This window comes from Odontesthes bonariensis, chromosome 15, assembly GCF_027942865.1.
Source record: "Odontesthes bonariensis isolate fOdoBon6 chromosome 15, fOdoBon6.hap1, whole genome shotgun sequence".
Classification (NCBI taxonomy): domain Eukaryota; kingdom Metazoa; phylum Chordata; class Actinopteri; order Atheriniformes; family Atherinopsidae; genus Odontesthes; species Odontesthes bonariensis.
Window position 1 is genome coordinate 5948071 of NC_134520.1, and position 22165 is coordinate 5970235.

Below are 22165 nucleotides of genomic sequence, written 5' to 3' on the forward strand. Positions count from 1 at the left end.
GTTTTTTTCACCCCCTGGAACTTTAAAAAATAAAAGAGGCTCATGTTCGTACCTCATCTGAGTCATTGGGGAAGTGAATTTTGTGGAAGATCTTGGTGCTGTTTTGTTGGATGGCGTCTACCTCCACTTGGTGTGGTGGGAGCTTCCTGGGGTCCATCCTAGACCAGACCAGCAAATGCTTAGCAACATGCTATTTACATTATGCCTAATTTTAACTGATGATTTAACTGGCCAGAATTGCAAATGCACACTTCCACAGATGTTGGGTGTCCCATTAAGACACGTATTATGCCTGCCCACAGTCCCTTCTGCATTTCCAACCATGTGAAAAAAGAATGTACATCCTATTTCCATTCTAAGGTTTTACATATCAGGGCATCATGAAAACATTCATCTGCTTTTTTTTATTTAACAAAAACTAAGTCAAAATGCAAAAATTACTGCCAAAGCAGTAAGTAAAAAAACTAATTACAGCCCATGATTCCATAATTTGTAGAACCACTTTCAGTAGCAATAATTTGAAGTAATCATTTTCGATATGAAGTGACAAATGTTTCACATCTTTGTGGAGGAATTTTGTCCCACTCTTCTTTACAATGTTGCCTCAACTTATCCTGTCACAGCACCTAAATCAGGTTGAGGTCTGGACTTTGGCTGGACCATTGCAACACCTTGATTCTTTTCTTTTTCAGACATTCTGTTGTAGATTTGCTGCTGTGTTTGGGATCATTGTCCTGTTGAAGACCCAGTTTCAGCCAAGCTCTGGCTGTCAGACAGATGGCCTCACATTTGACTCTAGAATACTTTGGTATACAGAGGACTTCAAGGTGTCCAGGTCCTGTGGCTCCAAACAAGCCCAAACCATCAGCCCTCCAGCACCGTGCTTGATAGTTGGTATGAGGTATATGTGCTGATGTGCCGTGTTTGTCTTTTTTACCAAATGTGCTGCTGTGCATTATGACGAAACATCTCCACTTTGGTCTCATCTGTCCAAGACACATTGTTCCAGAAGTCTTGTGGTTTTTTTTTCTTGCTATGAACTTTAACATTTAACATGCTAACTTAGGCCTGTAGAGTCTGAGCTGTAACTGTAGGGTTTTTCAGTTTTTTTTTAGCTTTGTACAGTCTGACTTTGGGGGACAACTTGCTGGTACATCCACTCCTGGGAAGATTTGGAACTATTTTCCACTTGTGAATAATCTTTTTATTTTCAGAATGATGAACTCCAAATAATTTAGAAATGGCCTTATAATCCTTCCCAGATTGATGGGCAGCAACAATTGCTTCTCTAAGATCATTGCTGATGTATTTTATCCTTGACATTGTGTAAACACAAACCCTACCGCTCCAAACCATCAAACTGACAAACCTGCCTTTATAGAGGCGCTGACATGTGCTGATGATCACTTAAGTGCATTTAGGTAGCAGCACCTGGCTGCTACTTAGCCTCTCTATTGCATAGAAGCAGTATAAGTGTACATAGTAGTATTATGTCCCGACTAGTTAAATCTTAAAATTGGATGAGTGCTTAGTACTTTATCTCAGTGAAAAGATTCTTCACCTACAGGATGTGGACTTTTCTGAAGATAGTTTATAAAATTAATTGTTAGATGTCTGCTATTTTTGCTTATTACTGAAATACTTCAATAAGAGAAAAGTCTCTTGGAGCCCGTTGTCATTACTTAAGGCAAATCCAATGCATTTATAGAAGTCATGCAAATACTAGGTGTTGTGGTCAGCCCACTGTGAAGCAGATGCAAACTTTTGTATGAAGAGCTCTGCTGTTACTGTGTTCATTGCTGCAAGCAAGTTCAGCCTCACACTGCACAACTGGCCCTCAAAGAGAAATAGAAAAAGAAGTTCTTTATCTTTCAGAGATAAAATATGAGACACTGCAGCATGACATTTCCTCTTCTCACCACAGCATAGTGTCATGTTGTGTGATGGTGTCTGTTAACGAGTGAGGAGTTATGCAACGGTTGCTTGCATTTCTACTGGCCGCATTAGCTGCTCTTTAAATCGTCTGGCCCTCGAAGTTGTCAACACCCACACACACATTTATGTCTTGCATCCAACTTTTTTCTGCGTTGGTGATGTGTAATACAGCACAGCATGGCGGGTGAACCTGAGAGAGCTCTGCAGCCGCTTCAGGCAGTCGGAGGCGAGGGTTTCTCTGCGACGCGACTCCAGAAAGCGCTGAGCGTGCCTCAGAAGAGACTGGCCGGGAGGAAAGAGTCCACAGCAGAGCCACATCAGCTGCCAGCCCTGCTCAATGCTGAACCTGGGACAAAACAATGCACGTTCAAGAATGTGAGATCATTTGTTTTCTAACTACTCTTGAATCAAAACATAGAATAGTTGTTTTTCAGCACTACCCCTGCAAAGAGCTTAAATGTAAAAATTTTGTTCAGGTTAAAGAAATAAAATTTAAATCCATTTTGGTTAAGAGGCTTGAATTACCAATATGTTGACATTTAAAACAGCCAGCACCATACAGATGTTTGGATGCATATACAAAGATAAATAAAGCAGCCTGAGGCAGCAGCTTACAATAAGAAGAATACCAGGTCTACCTGTTGTTGTTGCTGGTCATCTGCTTCATGATCTGGCAATAGATCTCATCCCTGAGTGCCTCATTTTCAGTGGCGGCGCCAAAGATCAGGTCGGTAAGCTCGAGAGCACTCTGCATCTGCCTGGTGGGGTAATCTCCCATATACTTCAGGATAGGTACACAGTGGTCAAAGAGAAATAATGATAAGTGTTCTGCTTTTAAAAACTCTAAAAAAGAAAAGCGGATGTTTCTCAAAGAAAATGTGGCTACAGAGGGCTGAAGTTACTGATGATGTACGTAAATAGGAACTTCTGTCTCACTTTGGAGATGCATCTGTAATGCAACCGTAATCCCAGATTACTGTGTGTGTGTCCAGCCAGAACATCAGAAGCAATCTTCTTTTAAATGAATCGTGAATAAACAGGTTTGTAACACCAGAGGGCTTGTAAAGCCGATGAGAAATCGGACTTCCTGTTGCCATTTTATTTGGATTTTTCAAGTCAGGTGTTGGAATTTAGATTTCCCATTAGTTATCAAATACAATATCAATAGGCACATAAAAGTGCAACAACAGATCCTGTGTTTACCAAAAATAACTGTAAACACCGGTGAAATGTGGTTCATATCAGCATTATTTCTTAATGTAAGCTTCTAAAAACAAAACGGAGGAATTGAGCTTGTATCCATTGGGAGGAATTAGGATGTCACTTGACGATATCGTAACTATTTGCAATATGATGCTTCACCAACTAGGGGCAGTTCAACGCATTACTCATGATGACATTGTGCCTAAAATAGGGAGTACCAACTGTCCATGGCTTAACTGCAGACAAAGGAAATATGAGTATTTGAGAATAAAACTCCCTGCCAAGTATTTTTCTATCAGTTTGGTGTGTGGTAGTGGGAGCTCTCAGGGTAGGTTTTGTATGTTCTCTTAGTCATCAAGTGCTTCGAGAGTTATTGAGTGTAATTTGCATCCAAATTTATGTTTGCATGGTAGGACATATCTGCATCACCCCACAGAATAGAGAGGTGGAATGGAGTCGAGTGGCTCACTCCATGTTTTTTTTCTCAAATATTTCTGTTAGATAAAGACCATCTTACTTTGGGATCACACCAGCCACAACCCAAAAAAACTGCTTTTACAACTGGAACTGATAACTTATATGTGGACTTACAAATACATTACAATAGCGAAAAAAAAGTGTGGTACAGGATCAAAAAGATGAAAGGGGGAATGGCTTCGTAGCTCCCCTACATCTGGAACACTTCACTCAGCATACTTCACTGTAAACCTACCTATATCAAACCACACCTATTTTCTAACACCACCATCTTTGTGATCTCGACTACATCCCGTTCAGTTTCATGACAATATCTTGAATGTTTGTGAGTACTGTACTTTTTCCAGCAGGAGGCTCAAGGAACATATTGGGTCATGATGACACATTCCCCTCCACAAACACACACAAACAAAAGGTACAGAGAGTATTGCAGCAGGTCACCAGAAGAAACCCAAAGATGTGCTGTCAAAAAAACACACATAAACATAAAATTTCTATTTCAAGTGTGCATAGGATATCAGTGAAGGCCTGACAGGCTTTGTGGCTGAGCTCTGGATTGCCCACCAGCTTCTTGAGGAGAGGCTGTCTGATTGGCTCTCTAGTGTGGGCCCACAGCCTCTCAGGAGCAGCATTCCGAGACATCACCTGCTGGTTCACATCCTTAGTCGGCTGCCTGTAGGATCAAGGAATATTGCTGCTGTCAGAAATCCTCCACAGACCACTCCCTGCTGACCAGCTGGTAATAAAAAGCATGCAGGTTGTAGTCAAATGGAACCGATGTCTCACCTGAAATACTCGAGAGAGAACTCTTTGAGCGTGGCAGGAGCCAGCCTCTCCATTGTACCTGTTTCTTTCTGGTTTGCCTGTATGAAGTTCTTCCTCTGGTTTGGCGACAGTTTGAGGAGGCTCTGAAAAGAAGAAAAAATGTTTCATTCTTAACAGAACTAGGAGACAATAACTCATCTGAGAAAGATGTGTGATCAACAACTCCGTACCATGACCTCATTGGTGGGTTTGCTGAGTGTTGGCAGTATTAAGATGGCCTCAGTGGGGACTGCTCCTATTTTTCTGCTGCTGTCATTTTGACCCTTTAACCATCCACGCTGCTGAGAGAACTCATTGTCTTTGATAAGTATAATGAGATCTCCTTTCTTGAAGCTGAGGAGTGTCGGGTCATCTGGAGAGGAGCACAAGACGTATAAATAAAGTCATAAATAATAATAAGTTAGTTTGGAATATGGAATTAATTTCAAATGGATAACTCAGCATGTGAATTGAGGGGTCCGACCTTGACTGCTGACATCCCTCAGTGCCACAGCATACTGAGAACGCTCTGACAGTCCACTGAGGAACATTGTAACCAGCTCGCTCAAGTCCTCAGCTGTCGATCCACTCAGGGTGAAGTCTCCTTTCAGTGTCAGTAGACAAACGGTCTGGCCAGATGCTTTACCATCCCTGAGTGACACAATATGGCTTTTAAAGGTTCAATCATTTTCCAAAAAAACTTTCTTCTTACACTCCAATTCTAGTGGAAGCATCAGAAGTATCTTTACCTGACGAGGTTGACTCCAGTGACTTCTGGAAAGGAGAGTTCCAACAGTCTCTTCTCTCTTTCATCCAGGAATGTGATTCCAGTCCAGTTTACGGCCACTATGAACTTGTTCTTTGGCAGTGAGGGACCTAAAAAACACAGCCATGGAGGAAACAAGCCCAATAAATTCTGGCACATGGCAAACATAATGGGAATAATCAGACATTCTGTAGTCCTGTTCAGCATAGAAAGGTTGCATATCAGCTGCTGTCAATAGTCAGTCAACAAACCAAGAGATTGATAAATTGTGTCAGCATCTTGTTGCGTTATTATTCGTTGACCACAAAGATGCAAAACTGAGCAAGTAAACTGTCTCTGAAGACTGTTACTCCTTGGTCAGGGTGGAGTCCAGTTGCCATGCATTGCACCCTTACAAACCCGCAGCCTAGCTATAATTGGCACAGAGAAAGCCCTTTGCCTTGAAAAAAAACCTTGTACTCTGATGCCAAAATTCTCCTCTATTGTTTTATACTAAAAACCACAGTGATACACAGTCATATTGTTGGGCCTGTCCCAATTTCTCCTCTCGGCCCTACCCCAAATCAGCTTTTGGCCCTTTTTTCCATTTAGGGATCAAGTGTGACGGTCATGTAGCTGTCCAAATGCCCCCCTACTCCTGTTGAGGAGCAATATGACAGCTACAGCTTGATCTGCATAAGAAAAGGGGCACATGCACCCTGCAAAACAGAGGGGTAGAGCCAACAGCCAGGGCCAAGTGAAGGAACTGGGATTGAGCCTCGAGTTCTATTTGATCAAGCCTCTGATCCTCAGCAAATCAATCTGAGTGTTGTTTCAACTGAAATGACAAAACTCAACAAAATGTGACTACTTTAACAAAAAGTACAGTGACACTAATTTCGAACAGTTTATTGATTTTCTTATTCTCAAATGAGAACATTTTCAGATTTAAATTAAATGATTCCAGATTCCCTGCTGTGTAGTCTCAGACCTCACTGTAAACAGAAATCTGTTGGTCAGTTTGTGCTGTCCATTAAAACCCCTTATGTAGGTTTGTTACATGCAACTGTTTTGTTTTATGTTTTATGTAATCATTTTCCCATATGTCCTTTAGGACACCAAATCATCTGGCTATGATATAAATTGACAAGCAACAAAAAAACAAAAGAATTCTGCAACCAGACACCTACCTGACAGTTTGGCAACCTCAAAGAACCGGGAGAAGAACATGGGCCATTTTTCTCTGGCATAGTTGACTAACTCTGTCTTCACTGAGTCAACTTTTTGTCTTGAACTCAGAAAGGGGCCCTTGAGTGGTTTACAGAAAAGACAAAGAGTTAATTTGATTTTCTCAAAGCCTTATTCAAGCTTTTCTTGACGCTTTCCATGATATATGACTGACCTGAGCATGAGCAGTGCTGACCATTTGAACCCATTTGGCTTCTGACTTTGCTTCCAGTAAAGTGTTGGTGATGCATTCCTGCACAGCTTCTCTCACATTTTGTGGACTGGTGTCCGAGCCATGAAGGACGTACAAATGTTTTGCAGCAAGCTGAACGATGTCATCCTCCTTTGAAACGTGGAACATGTGGAAAACAACAGTCAACTATGAGGCTAGAATGTTGTAGTTTGTTGCTTATAATTAACACGAGCCCACCTTCTGAGTCTGGTACTCTCCAAACTTCAGACCATGGATGATTTGTCTGTAGATTAGGTCTGTGCTGATCTGGTCCTCTTTGCAGTCATGCCAGGGGGTGAAGACCTCCTTGCGGAGGAAGAGACGCCACGGAGCGTGCTGCTCCTGGCTTCCCTTCCTCTTCACTTCCTGCTCACACTGGGAGATGGCATCCATCACATGCTCCCGGCCGCTACCCAGAGCCCACACCTTCAACAAAGACCAACAATTTAAGATGTTAGCCTCTTATGTTAGCCTAATATATATATTAACAAGCCCAAAGGCACAAGCTCATCTCAAGCTTAAAAGTGGGGCATACATTTGGAGTCTTTTGGAAAAAGGAATGTTGTTCTCTCTATCAATTTGTCTAATTTAGTTTTTTCTTTTAGAAATTGAATGAGACAGTTTCACAAAGAGTTACAAAGAAACTGCGAGACACATTTATCATATGATTACCACTTTGTACCTTTTCATACATGGCTACATAGAGAGAAAAGCCAAAGGTGTCTTTGAGTTTGACTTTGTTTGAGACGAGTTGGCAGATCTCTTTGGATGTAGATGCAGAGTCGACAGGAAGGTTAATGGAGCGACCATCCATCAGTGCCAGAGACACCATCATAGGCTTTTTGGTCTTGGTTGCCTATCACAATGCAGAGAAATGAGAAAAAAATAAATAAATAAAAAAAGTTTAGGTTAACTTATCCAGATTCTAATGCAGAATAGTGAAATAATTAGTTAATCGTTCATTGAATAATGCTCAAAAAGTCACTCTGAGCTTTGATCACCAAATGCTAATCAGTTCAGCAACAAAAAATTTCCAAAACATTCTTTTTAGGGGCTATTGAGTGCAGATAGTCAAGTGAAAAACTAAGTATCCCCCATGATTCAATAGCTTGGACAACCATCTTAAGCAGCAATAATTTGATCAGTCCCTCAAATTGTTGTGGAGGACTTTTGGTCAATTCTTCTTTACAATGTTGCTTCAGCTCAATGTTGCTTCACCCAGGTTGTCTGGACTTTGACTGGATCATTATCATAGCTTGAATCATTTTTTTCCTTTTTTAAGTAATTCTGATGTAGATGTTCTGCTGTGTTTGGGATCATTGGGCCTCATGCAAGAACATTTTTTGTTTTTGTTTGTAAGTTTGTATTTTTATTCTAAATTTCTCTCACTTTTTTCGTACAAAGGTCTCATATGAACACGCCACGTCAGATTCAACAAACGCTCTTAACTTTGGAAAAAGTGTGTAAACGACCTGCGTAAATGATGAATGCCACCCGTGCGTATTTAAGTGCATGTGCACCAGGATAGTAAATTTGCATACTCCACGCCCAAAATAATACCATATAAGGCTGTGCTTTCTCTCCTGTGCCAGGGAGTGTTGAGTGTTGAGTCATGAGAATGGCATCAAGGTGCAAAAACGGGTTCTGAGATTGAAGTTCTGCTTTCAGGTCCAAAAAGGAAAATCTGTCATTTTTGGCTGTGTCAGCAGTGGAATTACGGGATTTGTTAAAGCGAAGAAATGGGAAGCAATTACGAGTGCTGTTAATTCCTTGTCACCTGTAGTTCGTAATGTCACAGAAATAAAGAAGAAATGGTTTGAATTGAAAATGGCTTAAAAATGCGCTCGATGACTGCAACTAAAGCCATGCAGTCAGTTGTTGCCTCATCATGATGGCACTTTGATGGGACAGTGCATGAGGGGGGTCTTCTGGCACCACACCTTCTGGTCTGCCTGGGCTGGTTCAGTTAGTGGGAGACCCTCGTTCATGGAAATATTGAGCAAAACGCAGCATGCCAGAATAATCTGGCATGCCTTAACTGGGCTATAGAGCAGTTTGTCTCCGCAAGGATATCTACACGGTCTCTTCCAAGAGCCTGAGGCATCCAAAAGTAGCAAGTCAGCTGCTGGTTATACTTCCCATTGACCTTGTTATATACAGTCAAATTAACCTTCAATTAGTGTATAATTTAAGTCCAACAGAATAATGTCAGCATAATTCTGGGGTATATTGTATATACTTATTTATGTTTGCTTCAAAGTAATTTAATATACAATCCATTAGTCAAGCAAACTTGATTCGAATAACAGCGGACTATTTTACGAAACTCCTACGACAGGTCTGGATCACTCGTAAATTCTGTTCGTACCTGAAAGAAAACGTAAAATAGGAAAAAATTGGTGAATGCGCAAATTCTCTTAAATCACTCGTACGCACGACTTAAGAACAAATCTGTTCGTACGAACGGTTGTTGCATGAGGCCCATTGACTCCAGGTCCTGTGGCTGCAGAACAAGCTCAAATCATCTGTGATTGGTCAAGCTGTGTTTGGTTTTATCCAAACGTGCTGCTGTTTATATAACCAAACTTTTTTACTTTGGTGTCTTCTGTCCAAAGGACATTGTTCCAGAAATCTTGTGGTTTCCTTTATATATAAATAATTGCTACACAGTGTAATATGTCATGTACTGTAGTTCATCTGATTCACTTAATTTTGGTAACCAGGTTATCTTTCATAATGTCCTGATACGGAAAACCTTAAAATTAAAAGGTCTACTTTATTTTTCACATGACTGAAGATGAATTCTGAATCGACTGCAGATAATTTCATGTCACTGTCATACTTGTAGCTCCAGCCAGGCGGGAGGCTCCCCCCTTTCTCCGTTTATGACGGTGCGCCGTAGCCTTTCACCACAGTATGATGCGTAGCCTCCCGGAGCCGAACGGATGAAACTTTGGAGGTACTGCAAAGATGAAAAATAATAGGGGATCAATGAAACCTCACAGCACACAGTTTATGACACTGAGGTTGACATTTGACTTACCCTTATAAAGCGCTCACTGGGAGAGAAAATGCCCAAACACAGTGACAGCAGGATCCAACCGCGGAGGCAGCTGTTGTGATTGTTGTTATCCTGAAGCTGCTTGCAGATTTGACAGTAAATCTCATCCCTGTGTAGATAACGCTGTATTAGCCAGGAAACTTACAGCAGAAATACATTATTTCAAAATGAAACATTATCAACCTGAGGTCACGTCTGATAATGCCATATGACACAATGATGTGGAGTTTTTCAAGGGATGTCAGGGGCCTGTCCAAGGTGGGCCCTTCTTCAATCATGACATCACTGTCCTCCCTCAAAGTCTGCAGAGTGGTGGGCTTGGACACTTCAGTTAGATCATCTGACTGTAAGAAAAAATATGAAATGCCCATCAGTGTGTGGACAGCAACATCAAGTTGAAATATTGTTAAGAATTCCACCTCACCTCCTCCATGATGATGGAGGGCTTCCTGAGGCTTGAAGTGGATTTTGGCGGTCCATTTTCTTGAACAGTGGGTGCTTTTTTGTTCCTTGACATCATGTCAGTGAACGTTGATCCCTTCCTTGCTCGAGGGTTAGCTTCTGGTACAGTGTACACCCTCGGGTTCTGAGCTGTCTCGCTGGGCATGGCAGAAGCCTTTCTGTTCTTTGTTAAAAGGTCTGTGAAAACAGAGGTCTTTCGCTTTTGTGTTGAGTCCTCGGGCACGTTGGCAGGCTGGGGTTCTTTTTTATTCCTTAGCATCCTCTTAAACAAGAAGACATTTAAAGATGCAGGATGGATTTATATTAATTTTTAAAAAACGAGTTAAAATTCTAAATTTGTCACCATCCTGTGAGGATACATACCTGATCAAGGCCCACCATGTTGCTTAGACGTCTGTCTTTTCTGGATATCAAGTCCTGTGCCAGAAATCGTTCCTGTCCGCGGTTTCCTGGAACTCTCGTTTGTTTCTTTGGCTCAGGGAGATCTCCCATGAATCTCAGAATGATCCACCACACTGTTAGCGAAGCCTGTTGAAAACACAACAGAAAAGTCCCAGTGATGAAAAGGGGAGAAAAAAACTGTTGGAATAACTGTAGAATCTACGGTGATCTAAGAGAAGCACCAGAGCATCTCCCTCATCTTCACAGAAGAGCAGTGGCTGTCGGAGCCTCTCACGGGTGTGGGAGGGGGTGGCTGCACCTTGGAAGTACATTGAGGCAAATTTGGAGAAGGTGTACTCATCCAGGTCGTCGTAGTCTTCTTCAGGAAGATCTTCCACCATGGGATAGTCATCAATGTCTATCTCCTCAATAATGGTCCGTTTACCCTCAATATTCTACAAACATATACAGATGGTTTTAATTATACTAACACACTTTTATCCAATAATCCTACAAAACATGCCAAACTATTACCAAACCTCAAATCCCACTGGTGCCTGCCCTTCCTGCCCTCCAATAATAGTGGGAAGGAAGCCAAAAACGTCGTCCACCATCTCCACGTCACTTCTGGATTCAAACTGTGCTTTGTCCTCCATCTCTCTCTTTTTCCTCAACACTTCTTCCAGGTGTTTCTGTTTCTCCAAAAGGGCTTGCCGCTCTTCCTCTCTCTCTTTAGCAGAGAGGTATATCTGAAAGAACACAACACACCAAGAAGAAGAATTAATAAGAAGAATCATCAGTATTAACCATGCAATGAATGACTAAAATAATACAAAATGTATATTTTTATAACATTTATAACTGGCATCAGAGCAGTTTAGGGTTCTACGTCCGGCTCACAAGCATCCTGGCAGGGGTTACAAACAGTGGACTACCACTGCAGTGCCTGCTTCTGTTGCAAGGAATTTATTTGAAAAATACCTGATTATCAAAGAAAGAAATTATTTTATTTTATGTAGTCACTTATCAAAACATGTTTTATACTGATATAATGTACATGACTTAGCTTCCGTAGCCCACATCACTGCTTAGTGTAAGTGTGGCCGGCTTCTTTTACCTCAGTCCTTACAAATTTTTCCGACCATCTTTCCTTAACCTCATGTTTTCCAACAAGATCAAGGAAAAGACAATTAGATGTAATTTCTTTTACTATTCGACTGTAAGGATGGCTAAATGCCAAACTCGAGGCTTCAAAGCAGCAGTTCACAAATAAATAGAGGTCATGGAGTCGATGTCAGCTGGTTATGTACAGTCTTAGGTCCACATATCTGTTCTTACAGGGAAAAAAAGACATCCCTTCAAAAAAATAACGTGGTGTAAAACTGATCTAAGTATCTTTATCCATGAACCACAAGCGATTGCTGCGTTCCATTTGCTTTGGAATTTGGAACTTTAACCTGGGAACGATGTCACACCCATGCTGGCCCCGTTCCAGTTGGAAGTTAGAAAACCAGTGGACTTTGCTCGTTGTTGTGCTCACTGACCAGCCACTATTAGCAATGAAAATTGATAACAACCCATTAAACAGCATTTTTGAACATACAAATACTGTATCACCACTTTTTTCATACAGCTATACAGCTACCTTTTTTTATGCAGGGGTGGCCATGTTGGATTTTGAGGTCAGGGTTAGTGAGGATCCTCAAACTTTTTAAGACAGCTGAGTTTTCGTACTGGCAGCGTGGAAATTGTTATTTCAAATGTTCAAATGGAACGTACCATTCAACTGGCTGACTGCAATAGATGAGGCTAACGCAGTGTGTAAGCTCCTGAAAGGTACATGTTTTCACTGAATGTGCATGAAAACTAATTAGCAACCAAGAATAGACATCTGTCCTTTAAAGTAATGGGTAAACAACTTAAATAGTTAGACAAAAGAAAATTTAAACCATTTAGCATAAAGTAATGACTGACAACTGAGATGATAGTGTAAAATTGATACACAAATACATGAAATAAGAGGCTAAACGTAATGGTTAAGCAGTTATAATAGGGTAAACAGTTCAAATACTAAGCTGAAATTAAGTGATCAATGAGTCAAACAGCTATGTTAATGAACTCTGATAAAACAGTAAAATAGTTATATTTTACTGTTTTATATTTATATGTTTGTTTTATATTTGTTTTATATTTTAGTAATAGTTGGCGAAGAGCAATTAAAAAAATAAGATGATTTAAAAGTAACTTGTTGGAAGTTAAACAGTTGATTCGTAAACAGGTGAAGAAGCTAAATTAGCTAAAAAAAAAAAAAAATCAGGCAATTGGAAAATAGCAAAGCTTCCTTCATGTTCTTCAGGCTGAACTTACATCTCTCCTCTTCTTTTTGAGAGCTTTTCTTGCCAGCATGCCTCTGGTTTGTGCCTGCAGCAGGATCACCGCGTCCCTCTTGCGCTTCCATTCCTTCCTGGCCAGGTATCCTCGGATTTGGGTCTGCAGCACGAGAGCGGCCTCCCGCTTCCTCTTATACTGGAGTTGGAGTATACGAGAGCGAGCCTGTGCCTGCAGCCTTGCAAAGCCAAGCTGTACCTGAAAGGAGAACATGACTGAAGGTTTAATGCAAGCCAGGCCTACATTGCCATAAGAGTAAATACTGATGTGTTGAAAAAGTGGCTCACCACTTTGTACAGCTTTCTGCCTTTGTATCCTCTCCAGCATTTCTGAATGACGAGCACGGCTGCCTTTTTTCTCAGGAATTCTCTCCTTTAGAAGGCACGAATCATACAGAGATAAAGCAGCAACTCACATGAAAACACAAAAGCTAAATGTCGGCTGCATTTTGTTTCATACCTGTATTTGTAGCCCCGAAGGACTTTCTGGATCAAAAGGGCTTTTGTGTTTAGCTCCTTCATTCGCTCCAGTTCGAGCATTGTGTCATGGAAGTCCTGTGAGAAGACAGCAGCAATTATCATTTTCTTATTTAGCCTTTCACACATCCCTCACCCACTCTACATAAGAATGAAAGGCAGCACCTTGAGGAATATCTTTGTTTTGCCAGTTTTCCAGTCCCCTTTTCCTGTAAGCACACTTTCACAAATGCTCTCACAGCATTTCTGTTTGCTTTCCTGTTAAAAAAAAAGAAAAAAAGAAAGTACTCATCATATGAGCTCAGAGTTTAGAAGGCTTAGAAAAGCTGAAAATTACTATTTTATCCAACTCACTGCTTTGGGATCACAGACGGAAGTCTTCAGGAGGACGCGATAGCGTTCGAGGAACTCGCTGAAAGTGTAGCGTACGGGATACCCGGCTTTCCGGATCTTGATGGTCTCCATCATGCCAGAGTAACGGAGCTGGCGCATACACAGCTCCCTGTCAAACAGCTGACAAAAAGAGGTGCGAAACATGATTACTACCAGCAAACTGTTTTGTGTTTGGGTGCAGATGTGTTTTTATTCTGGCTGAGTGAGCGGAGCTTCTCTCCTCACCATGGGCTTCTTGAAGTCATTGGGTTTGATGCAGCGAATGAAATAAGGCTGACATGATGTCAGAGTTTTCATCAGGGAATCCAGGGACTGACGGAACTGGCCTGTCAGGGTTGGCACACGCTTCTTGCTGTCAGCTGCTTGCTGTCAGACAAAAACGGAGGTCATATTTGTATTTTATTCTATACTCCAAGAATATGTGCATTTACAACATAATTATAGCTGAAACTCCAGGTCTTTTGAATCGTCACTTACCCGGAGGGAGTTCTTTGGCGTGGTGATGATCATCTTAGGGTTGACACTGTTCCTGATGATAGTGGAGCTGGGGGTCAGGTCGTTGTGAAAGATCTGTCTGAGGAGTTTGTTGCTGGAGGTCTCCACCAGCTGAATCAGGTCCAAGCTGAGGGCGTCTCGATTTTTTTCAAGGAAACCTAAAACAAAGCAGAAACAATAAGAGAACTGCAAACAATGTCCAAAAAAATGATTTGTTGTTTTTCAAATTCTTATCCGTACCTTTTGAGTCATAGTTGACCACTCCAGCAAAATGCCGGATTCCAAATTGCGTCTCATGGCTGTTCTTTGGGGGGATGTAGATGTTTCCTTTGGCATGAACCTGATTCATCTTCTGGAGCATGGTGGCGTCTGTTCCCTGAAAATAAATAGAACTACGTATTTAAAACCTGCTTTCCTTTGTCATAACGAAAAGCTTAAAGCCAGGTATAAAGAGGACAGAGACCTGGGGGAAGCTGCTTTCCTCATCAATAAGTGCCAGCATATTCAGAGGTTTGCTTGCCAAAACATCCAGGGTGCACTGGTTATCTTGGTAATCAATGTGCGTCCAAACAATATTCTCACGGGTGTACTCGTCCTGCTCCAGCTTGAAAACGTGTTTGACGAAAAACTGCTGCAGCTGCTCGTTGGCATAGTTGATGCACAGCTGCTCAAAGCTGTAGAAGGTGAAGGACAGATGGATTTTAGCCTAAAAACAGCAGCAAAAAAGTTCCAAAGTAATGAGAAGTGTTGAAAACGTCAACCTGTTTTTGGTGAAGTTCTCAAAGCCAAAGATGTCAAGAAGGCCTATCGACTGTCGGGGCTCTTTCTCCTCCTCAGGCGACTTGTAAACGGCAGCGTTAATTTTTCCCACCACCCAGATGAAAAGTCTTCCATAGATAGCCTGGACAAATCATACAGAAAACAGTAATGTCATTCTTCTCACCTTAACATATTTCTCAAGATGCCGTATTGCTTTTGAAAATACAGTATTCGTGACAGAAACATACAGTCGTGAAAAATGAATGTATACTCTCATCTTTAAGGTTTTACTTATCAGGACATGATATGAAATCGTCTGTTCTCTACCAGGTATGACAATTTAGTAAATAAAACTTCATAAGAATAACAACACATGACATGTGGCTGCACTTTCGACCAACCACACATTCTTCCACACCTCTCGGGCACATGTCCTACCACATTCAAAGAAGCTCCGGTTATACCGCTGCTCAAGAAACTTTCCCTCCCTCCAACTCATGTGGAAAACTATCGGCCGGTCTCTCTCCTCCCGTTTCTGTCTAAAACCATTGAAAGGGCGATCTTTTAGCAGGTCACTGATTACCTCTCACAAAACAACCTCCTCATCTGTCACACCTTTCCTCACTTTACTCTCTTTATGCATATGTGACATTATTGTGGTCATTAACTCGTGTTTCCCTGTTCCAACAGATATCCTTTGAATGGTGTTACAGTGCCCCCCCCCTTCTGTCTTCTCAAACCCCAGCTGGTCGAGGCGGATGGCCACCCTTCCTGAGTCTGGTTCTGCCAGAGGTTTCTTCCTGTTAAAAGGGAGTCGTTTCTCTTTAAAGTCGCCTCAGGCACGCTCAGGACGGGAGATTGGACCGAAAAAGAAAAAGTTTTCAGTGCAATCTGTTGGTTTCCTTAGCTAGGAAATTGTTTTTGAATTGGCTCTATATGAACGAATTGGATTATTTTATGAATAATTATGATTACAATGAATTGAATTCCAATTGGCTTGAATTGGACTTTATTATCTAAGTGCCTTGAGATGACATTTGTTGTATTTGGCGCTATATAAATAAAAATGAATTGAATTGAATTGAATTGAATTGAATTGATCCAATCCAATCTGGGTTTAAAAGTGGACACTCCACTGAAACGGCTCTGTTGGCTGTGACAGAAGCCTTAAAAGAAGCCAGAGTGACAGCTAAGTCCTCAGTTCTTATCCTGCTCGACTTATTAGCTGCATTTGACACTGTCAACCACGGCATCCTTTTGTCCCTCTCAAGCATGGGCATCACAGGGAAAGCACACTCCTGGTTTGAATCATACCTCACTGGTCAATCATTCAAAGTATCCTGGCTTGGTCACACTTCTGCAGCGCACCACCTCGCCACAGTGGTCCCCAAAGGTTCAGTACTGGGACCTCTTCTCTTTGCCATATACACCACCTCACTGGGCCAGATCATCCGATCACATGGCTTCTCATACCAATGTTATGCTGACGATACCCAGCTCCATCTGTCATTCCCACCTGACGACCACGCGCGGTCTCAGCACAAATCTCAGATTGTCTCTCTGACATATCGAAATGGATGAAAGCCCATCAACTCCAACTAAACCTCTCTAAAACTGAACTGCTTGTCTTCCCAGCCAAACCAACCATACACCACAGCATCTGCATCCAAACTGAATCCCTATCTCTTGCTCCATCAAAGGTAGCTAGAAACTTGGAATGTCATGATTGATGACCAACTAACATTTAAAGATCATGTTCAAGTAAATGCAGAGTTTTTTTGTGAAAAACCAAGTCCACCCTAACTGCCTTCATAGGAATTTAGAGGGTAAGTAGCTAGGTGCCGCTAATCAAATGCCCTTGATGAGTTGATCATCATCATCATCGCCTCTATAAAAGAAGACCTTTTAGGCAATTTGATAGTTTGGAGCATTCAGGTGTGTGTTAACACAATGCCAAGGATGAAAGACATCAGCCATGATTTTAGAAAGGAAATTGTCACTGCCCATCAATCTGGTAAGGGGTTATGAGGCCATTTCCAAACAACTTAGAGTCCATCATCCTACAGTGAGAAAAGTTCAAAACATTAATAACAGCTGCCAATCCCTCCAAGAGTGGACATCCCAGCAAGTTCACCTCAAAGCCATATGAAACTATGAAAAAACCCAAGAGCTGCATCTCAGACTCTACAGGCCTCAGTTAGCATGTTAAACGTTAAAGTTCATGACAGAACAATTAGAAAAAGACTGAACAGGTATGGACTGTTTGGAAGGGTTGCGGGAGAAAGCCTTTTCTCTTTAAAAAGAACATGGAAGCATTTAGGTTTGCAATGTTTCTTCTGAACAAACCACAAGACTTCTTGAACAATATTCTTTGGACAGATTAGACCAAAGTGGAGATGTTTGGTCATAATGCACAGCAGCATGTTTGCAGAAAACCAAACACAGCATATCAGCACAGACATCTCATAACAACTATCAAGCACGGTGGTGGAGGGCTAATGATTTGGGCTGGTTTTTTTTTTTCATCCTCGGGACCTGGACAACTTACAGTTATTGAGTTGACCATGAACTCCATTATATACGGTACTAAAGTACTCGAGAGTCAAATTCAATTCAATTCAATTCAATTCAATTCAATTCATTATTATTTATATAGCGCCAAATACAACAAATGTCATCTCAAGGCACTTAGATAATAAAGTCCAATTCAAGCCAATTGGAATTCAATTCATTGTAATCATAATTATTCATAAAATAATCCAATTCATTCATATAGAGCCAATTCAAAAATAATTTCCTAGCTGAGGAAACCAACAGATTGCACCGAAGACACTGGTGTGTTCGGTGTGAGGTCATCTGTCTGACAGCTAAAGCTTGGCTGAAATGAGGTCACATAACAGGACAATGATTCTAAACTTAGCCACAGATCTAAAACGGAATGATCAAAAAAGAAAAGAATAAAGGTGTCAAAATAATAAATTAATGCCCACACAATGAACTGCAGCAACATTATAAAGAGTAGGTGGAAATTCCTCCACAACAATGTGATAACCTCATACAGCAAACAGTTACTTCAAGTTATTGTTGCAAAAGGTGGTTCTGCAAGCTGTTGAATCATAGGGTGTAGTTAGTTTTTCAAACACTTCTGCTTCTGCATTTTGGCTTAGCGTTTGTTAAATAAATAATGACACAGTGTAATATCTCAGTTTGTTGTTCATCTGAGTTTGTACTTACCCATTACTAAGCCTGGTAAAAATCAATCTTTCTCATATAACTAGCAAAGCAGCACGCCGTGCAGAATATGTGTCCTATCAGCAAATTAACTTAATAATGTCTTACAAAGTTACTTCATGAACTACATACATATGCTGATTTTAAATAATGTTGCAGATAAACAATTTAATTTCACTGTTTAGGTTTCTGATATATACAGAGCACTGCAGCCTCACTGGACATTATGTTGAGGCACTTCTGTTTTAAATCTGTTAAAATGGACAGCAGCTCTGTTTTTTGTATAGTGTGCGCGCCAAGTGAGACCTTACTTTCACAAAGGCATCCCTGCCATCCACGGCTTGAGCAGAGGTCAGATGTTTGGTTACAGTCTCTCTGGTGGTGGTGACAGAGCGCTGACTCAGACTTTTCCCCAGCCCCTTGGGATCCGCCTGAGATAAAAAAAAAAGGAAGAACGCAATCAGACGTGGTCATCTCAGCACATTGTTTCTACTTGCAGAGAACAACCACACCTGCCTCCAAAAGCTGGCTGGCCATGTTGAAATGAGATGATTTGAGGATTTCGCAGCCTTCCAGGTTATTTACTATGATGCCTGAAATAAAGCGGAAAATAACAGCCGGTTGTTAAAAAGACGCAATAGATGTAGCATTTAAGAATGTTCCAAGATAACTGTCCTTACTTTCAAAGTCCACATTGCCCAGGTGAAGCATGGCAGCGAGAAGTTTCGAGATTTCCCAGGAGTCCGTCTCTGTGAACATGAGGATCTTCAGAGCTGAGCGAAAGTGAGCGTACTCCTTCACATCATCACGTCCTTCACAGCTGGTGCAGTTACCCTGGTAACATGGTTAAAAGGTAAATACGAACCTGTAATCTTTCATCTGTGATTCACACTCAAAAAACAAAGACAGATGTATTGAAATATATCAGTACCATGGTCAGATACTTGTACTCAGCAGCCGTCCCAAGGGAAAGAATCTCTTTCTGCTCTGGTGTCATGCCCATCAACATATAATAAAAGATGTGGTAGTTTCTCTCCTCAGGCGCCTGTTTATGGGAGTAAGTATTTTTACTACATGGATATCTGACTTGTACCTCATTCCGATAACTGGAAACAGTTAGCTGACTAATTTCCCCACCTGACGACAAACTCTGGACTTCTCCAGCAGGTACTGCTCAACACGGGCCCCTTCAATGGCCCCGCCCTTCGTGAAGTTGATGTCAATGTACTTTCCAAATCGACTGGAGTTATCATTGCGAATGGTTTTGGCGTTACCAAAGGCTGGGAGAGAAAGTGAAACCCATTTCAGGAAAATGGGGATAGATCTGATAAGGAAAGCTTCGTGTGGCTGGTACATTTTTACCTTCCAAGATGGGGTTTGCTTCAAGAATCTGCTGCTCGATCCAGGAGTGCTGGCCGCTCACCGCAGCCAGAAACTGCAGCATCAGCTTGGTGCTCTCAGTTTTTCCTGCTCCAGACTCTCCGCTGATGGAAACAAACTTTAAGCAAGTGTCCAAGAGATTTATTTATTCATGTCTTTTGTGGCACTGCCATGGTTCACTTAGACACTTTTCAATGAAAGCTTTTTTTAAGAATTCACTTCTGTTCCTGCTTTACGCACCTGTGTACTGACTCAGTATATATACCCACCCCATGGGTTTCAGTTCTTTTACACATTGCCAGTAAGTATTCAGTTCCATGCCTCTCTTTTGGTCTTTTGTTTTTTTTGTATTTTGCCCTCTTTGGCAGTTCCTTGTTGGAGTTTGACCCACTGATCATGTATGATCACTGCTATGATCAACCCTGCCTTTTGGACTTGTAGTCTGAGTGTGTCCTTTTATCTGCATCTGACTCATGCCCTGGTGTTGGCCCATGACAGTCGATGTTGCCACAACATGCTTTTTATTCTTTAAGAAAACTGGTTTGAAACCAAGAAAAAAAAAATCATTTTTCAAAGATGAATGCCCATCTATCTTTGTCTCCAAGTATCTTGACATTGGTTTAGAGGGTAATCGATAATTTCAAATGTTCACACAGCCAGAAGAATAAAATTGTTAATGTTTAAACTGAAAAGTATTTCTTTAATGTTTTTTTTGAGTGAATCACAAGAGCCTGTGATTATTATTGTTGTTATTATTATTATTAGTAGTAGTAGTAGCAGTAGTAGTAGTATTGTCGTCATAATTATGATCATTATTATGATTAATGCTATCATTAGTATTAATATGACCAATACTACCGGTGCTAGTACACTTATTACTAGTATTTCTATTTATTGTTTCTAATTATTAGCATTAATTATGGTAGTATTATTCTAAATGTTGTTTTTTTTTAATATATACCTAGTTGCAGACTCACACAAGACACCATCAACTGAAATCTTTCTTTCCTTGATACCCTTATGTTTACTGACATTGTTTGTTATAGTAACTTGGCTTCCACAGCCTGTCTTAAGGTGTCACATTTTGTATATTTTTATATTATCATGTGATACCTTTTTGGTAAATTTACAAAAAAAAAAGAGATAACAACTGACTATGGTGATTTAGTTTAGTGTAGATTATTTGCCCATATGACACATTGCTATGACAGAAAAGCAAACTAAACCCTGCTACTTGATTATTTGAGCTTGGTTTGTTTTAATCTTGATTCAAACAACATAATATTCTTCTTCTTGCATTTATATATTTATACTTTTCTGTTTCAGTTCCAAAACAAAGGGGCTGATGTTGAGAAATACTCTGACATGACATCACCCTCATGTTTGTAGTGTCGATACAAAGAAAAAGATAGTCTGGCCAGTGTTTCCCACACATAGACTAATTCGTGGCGGTGCGCCACAGATTCAACACCGGCCGCCACATATTGCGTTTCGTTATTATTATTTTTTTTAACGCTATTTAAAAAAATACTCGTATTCGTTAAGCTGCATTTCCTTTCCCTTCTCTCCCTCCGTCTCTCTCTGTCCCTCGCGTCTCTCTCGCATAGCCTACACACACACACACAGCCCCTCCCCTCCGTGCTTCCCTGGAAGCTTCCTAGCTTCATATTAGCTCTATATTAGCTAATCTAGATTAGCTCTATAGCTCTGGCTCAACCGAAAGAAGACTGCTGGCGAAATTCACGAAAGGTTGGTATCACGTGCACCTTTATAAAATCACACATTAAAAAGTCCTATAAAAATATTTTATATTTTGAATACGATATTGTCCCGTCCCGACCCATAGCAAACACGCAATTACGCCTTCTTTATAAAGTTAACTAGTCGCAAGTTTATCGTAAAAAAAAAAATAATAATAATGTAGTTGGGTTGTCGAGGTCAAAACACTAGCAGCTGTGAATCAAATAAAGTAGTTTTTTTAAACTCTTACACTGAATGTTTGCTGCTTCAATCCAGATGAGTATTGAAAAATATTTTCCGCGATTGAAAAAGAGACGTGCGTGTTGAGGATGAAGACCAGCCTGAACCGGAGGTATCAGTCTGAAACAGCTGAACAGTCCGACCAGTGTAATTAGCTATGTTATTCATTTGTTTACAATGAAGATGTGAAAATCTGCAGATAAGCCGCACCTGTGTCACCCACCGTGACACAGGTGTCACACATCCTTACGTCCCCCATAATTTTCCTTGATGGAGAAATTATCCAGGTTCTTAACTCCCAATGTGACATAATGTCACATTACAGATCTCTGACAGTGGGGGGTGGTATTCTGGAAAAAAATTCTGAAATGGGTTCTATGTGGTCTGTTTAGTCTGTGTTATAACCCCCTTAATTTTCATTTAAGTAGAAATGGGTCTGGGTTCTTATGGGTTAATACAATAAAGTTCTGTGTGACCAATTATTAACGAAGGAATTATTTTGAAGAATTTTTATTTTTTACCCCCCCCCCCGGCCC

General features: G+C 40.9%; 1 protein-coding gene across 1 annotated transcript in view; it reads right to left on the bottom strand.

The window, feature by feature from the left end:
• The window catches only part of myo7ba (myosin VIIBa), a 29596-nt gene that overhangs the window by 5111 nt on the left and 2320 nt on the right, over positions 1-22165 (bottom strand). The window contains exons 5-39 of the mRNA XM_075484841.1: positions 19632-19753; positions 19407-19549; positions 19201-19314; positions 18950-19103; positions 18786-18862; positions 18581-18700; positions 15041-15180; positions 14743-14953; positions 14520-14655; positions 14262-14437; positions 14010-14150; positions 13746-13904; positions 13557-13649; positions 13375-13469; positions 13203-13287; positions 12895-13113; positions 11067-11276; positions 10770-10982; positions 10510-10674; positions 10109-10408; positions 9868-10028; positions 9667-9793; positions 9466-9585; positions 7306-7479; positions 6822-7049; positions 6567-6734; positions 6355-6472; positions 5169-5295; positions 4904-5070; positions 4611-4792; positions 4402-4523; positions 4134-4288; positions 2574-2727; positions 2126-2281; positions 53-158 (exon numbers count right to left, since the gene is read on the bottom strand). Coding sequence (XP_075340956.1) covers positions 53-158; positions 2126-2281; positions 2574-2727; positions 4134-4288; positions 4402-4523; positions 4611-4792; positions 4904-5070; positions 5169-5295; positions 6355-6472; positions 6567-6734; positions 6822-7049; positions 7306-7479; positions 9466-9585; positions 9667-9793; positions 9868-10028; positions 10109-10408; positions 10510-10674; positions 10770-10982; positions 11067-11276; positions 12895-13113; positions 13203-13287; positions 13375-13469; positions 13557-13649; positions 13746-13904; positions 14010-14150; positions 14262-14437; positions 14520-14655; positions 14743-14953; positions 15041-15180; positions 18581-18700; positions 18786-18862; positions 18950-19103; positions 19201-19314; positions 19407-19549; positions 19632-19753 — 5338 coding nt within the window. The remainder of the gene's footprint in view (positions 1-52; positions 159-2125; positions 2282-2573; positions 2728-4133; positions 4289-4401; positions 4524-4610; positions 4793-4903; positions 5071-5168; positions 5296-6354; positions 6473-6566; positions 6735-6821; positions 7050-7305; positions 7480-9465; positions 9586-9666; positions 9794-9867; positions 10029-10108; positions 10409-10509; positions 10675-10769; positions 10983-11066; positions 11277-12894; positions 13114-13202; positions 13288-13374; positions 13470-13556; positions 13650-13745; positions 13905-14009; positions 14151-14261; positions 14438-14519; positions 14656-14742; positions 14954-15040; positions 15181-18580; positions 18701-18785; positions 18863-18949; positions 19104-19200; positions 19315-19406; positions 19550-19631; positions 19754-22165) is intronic.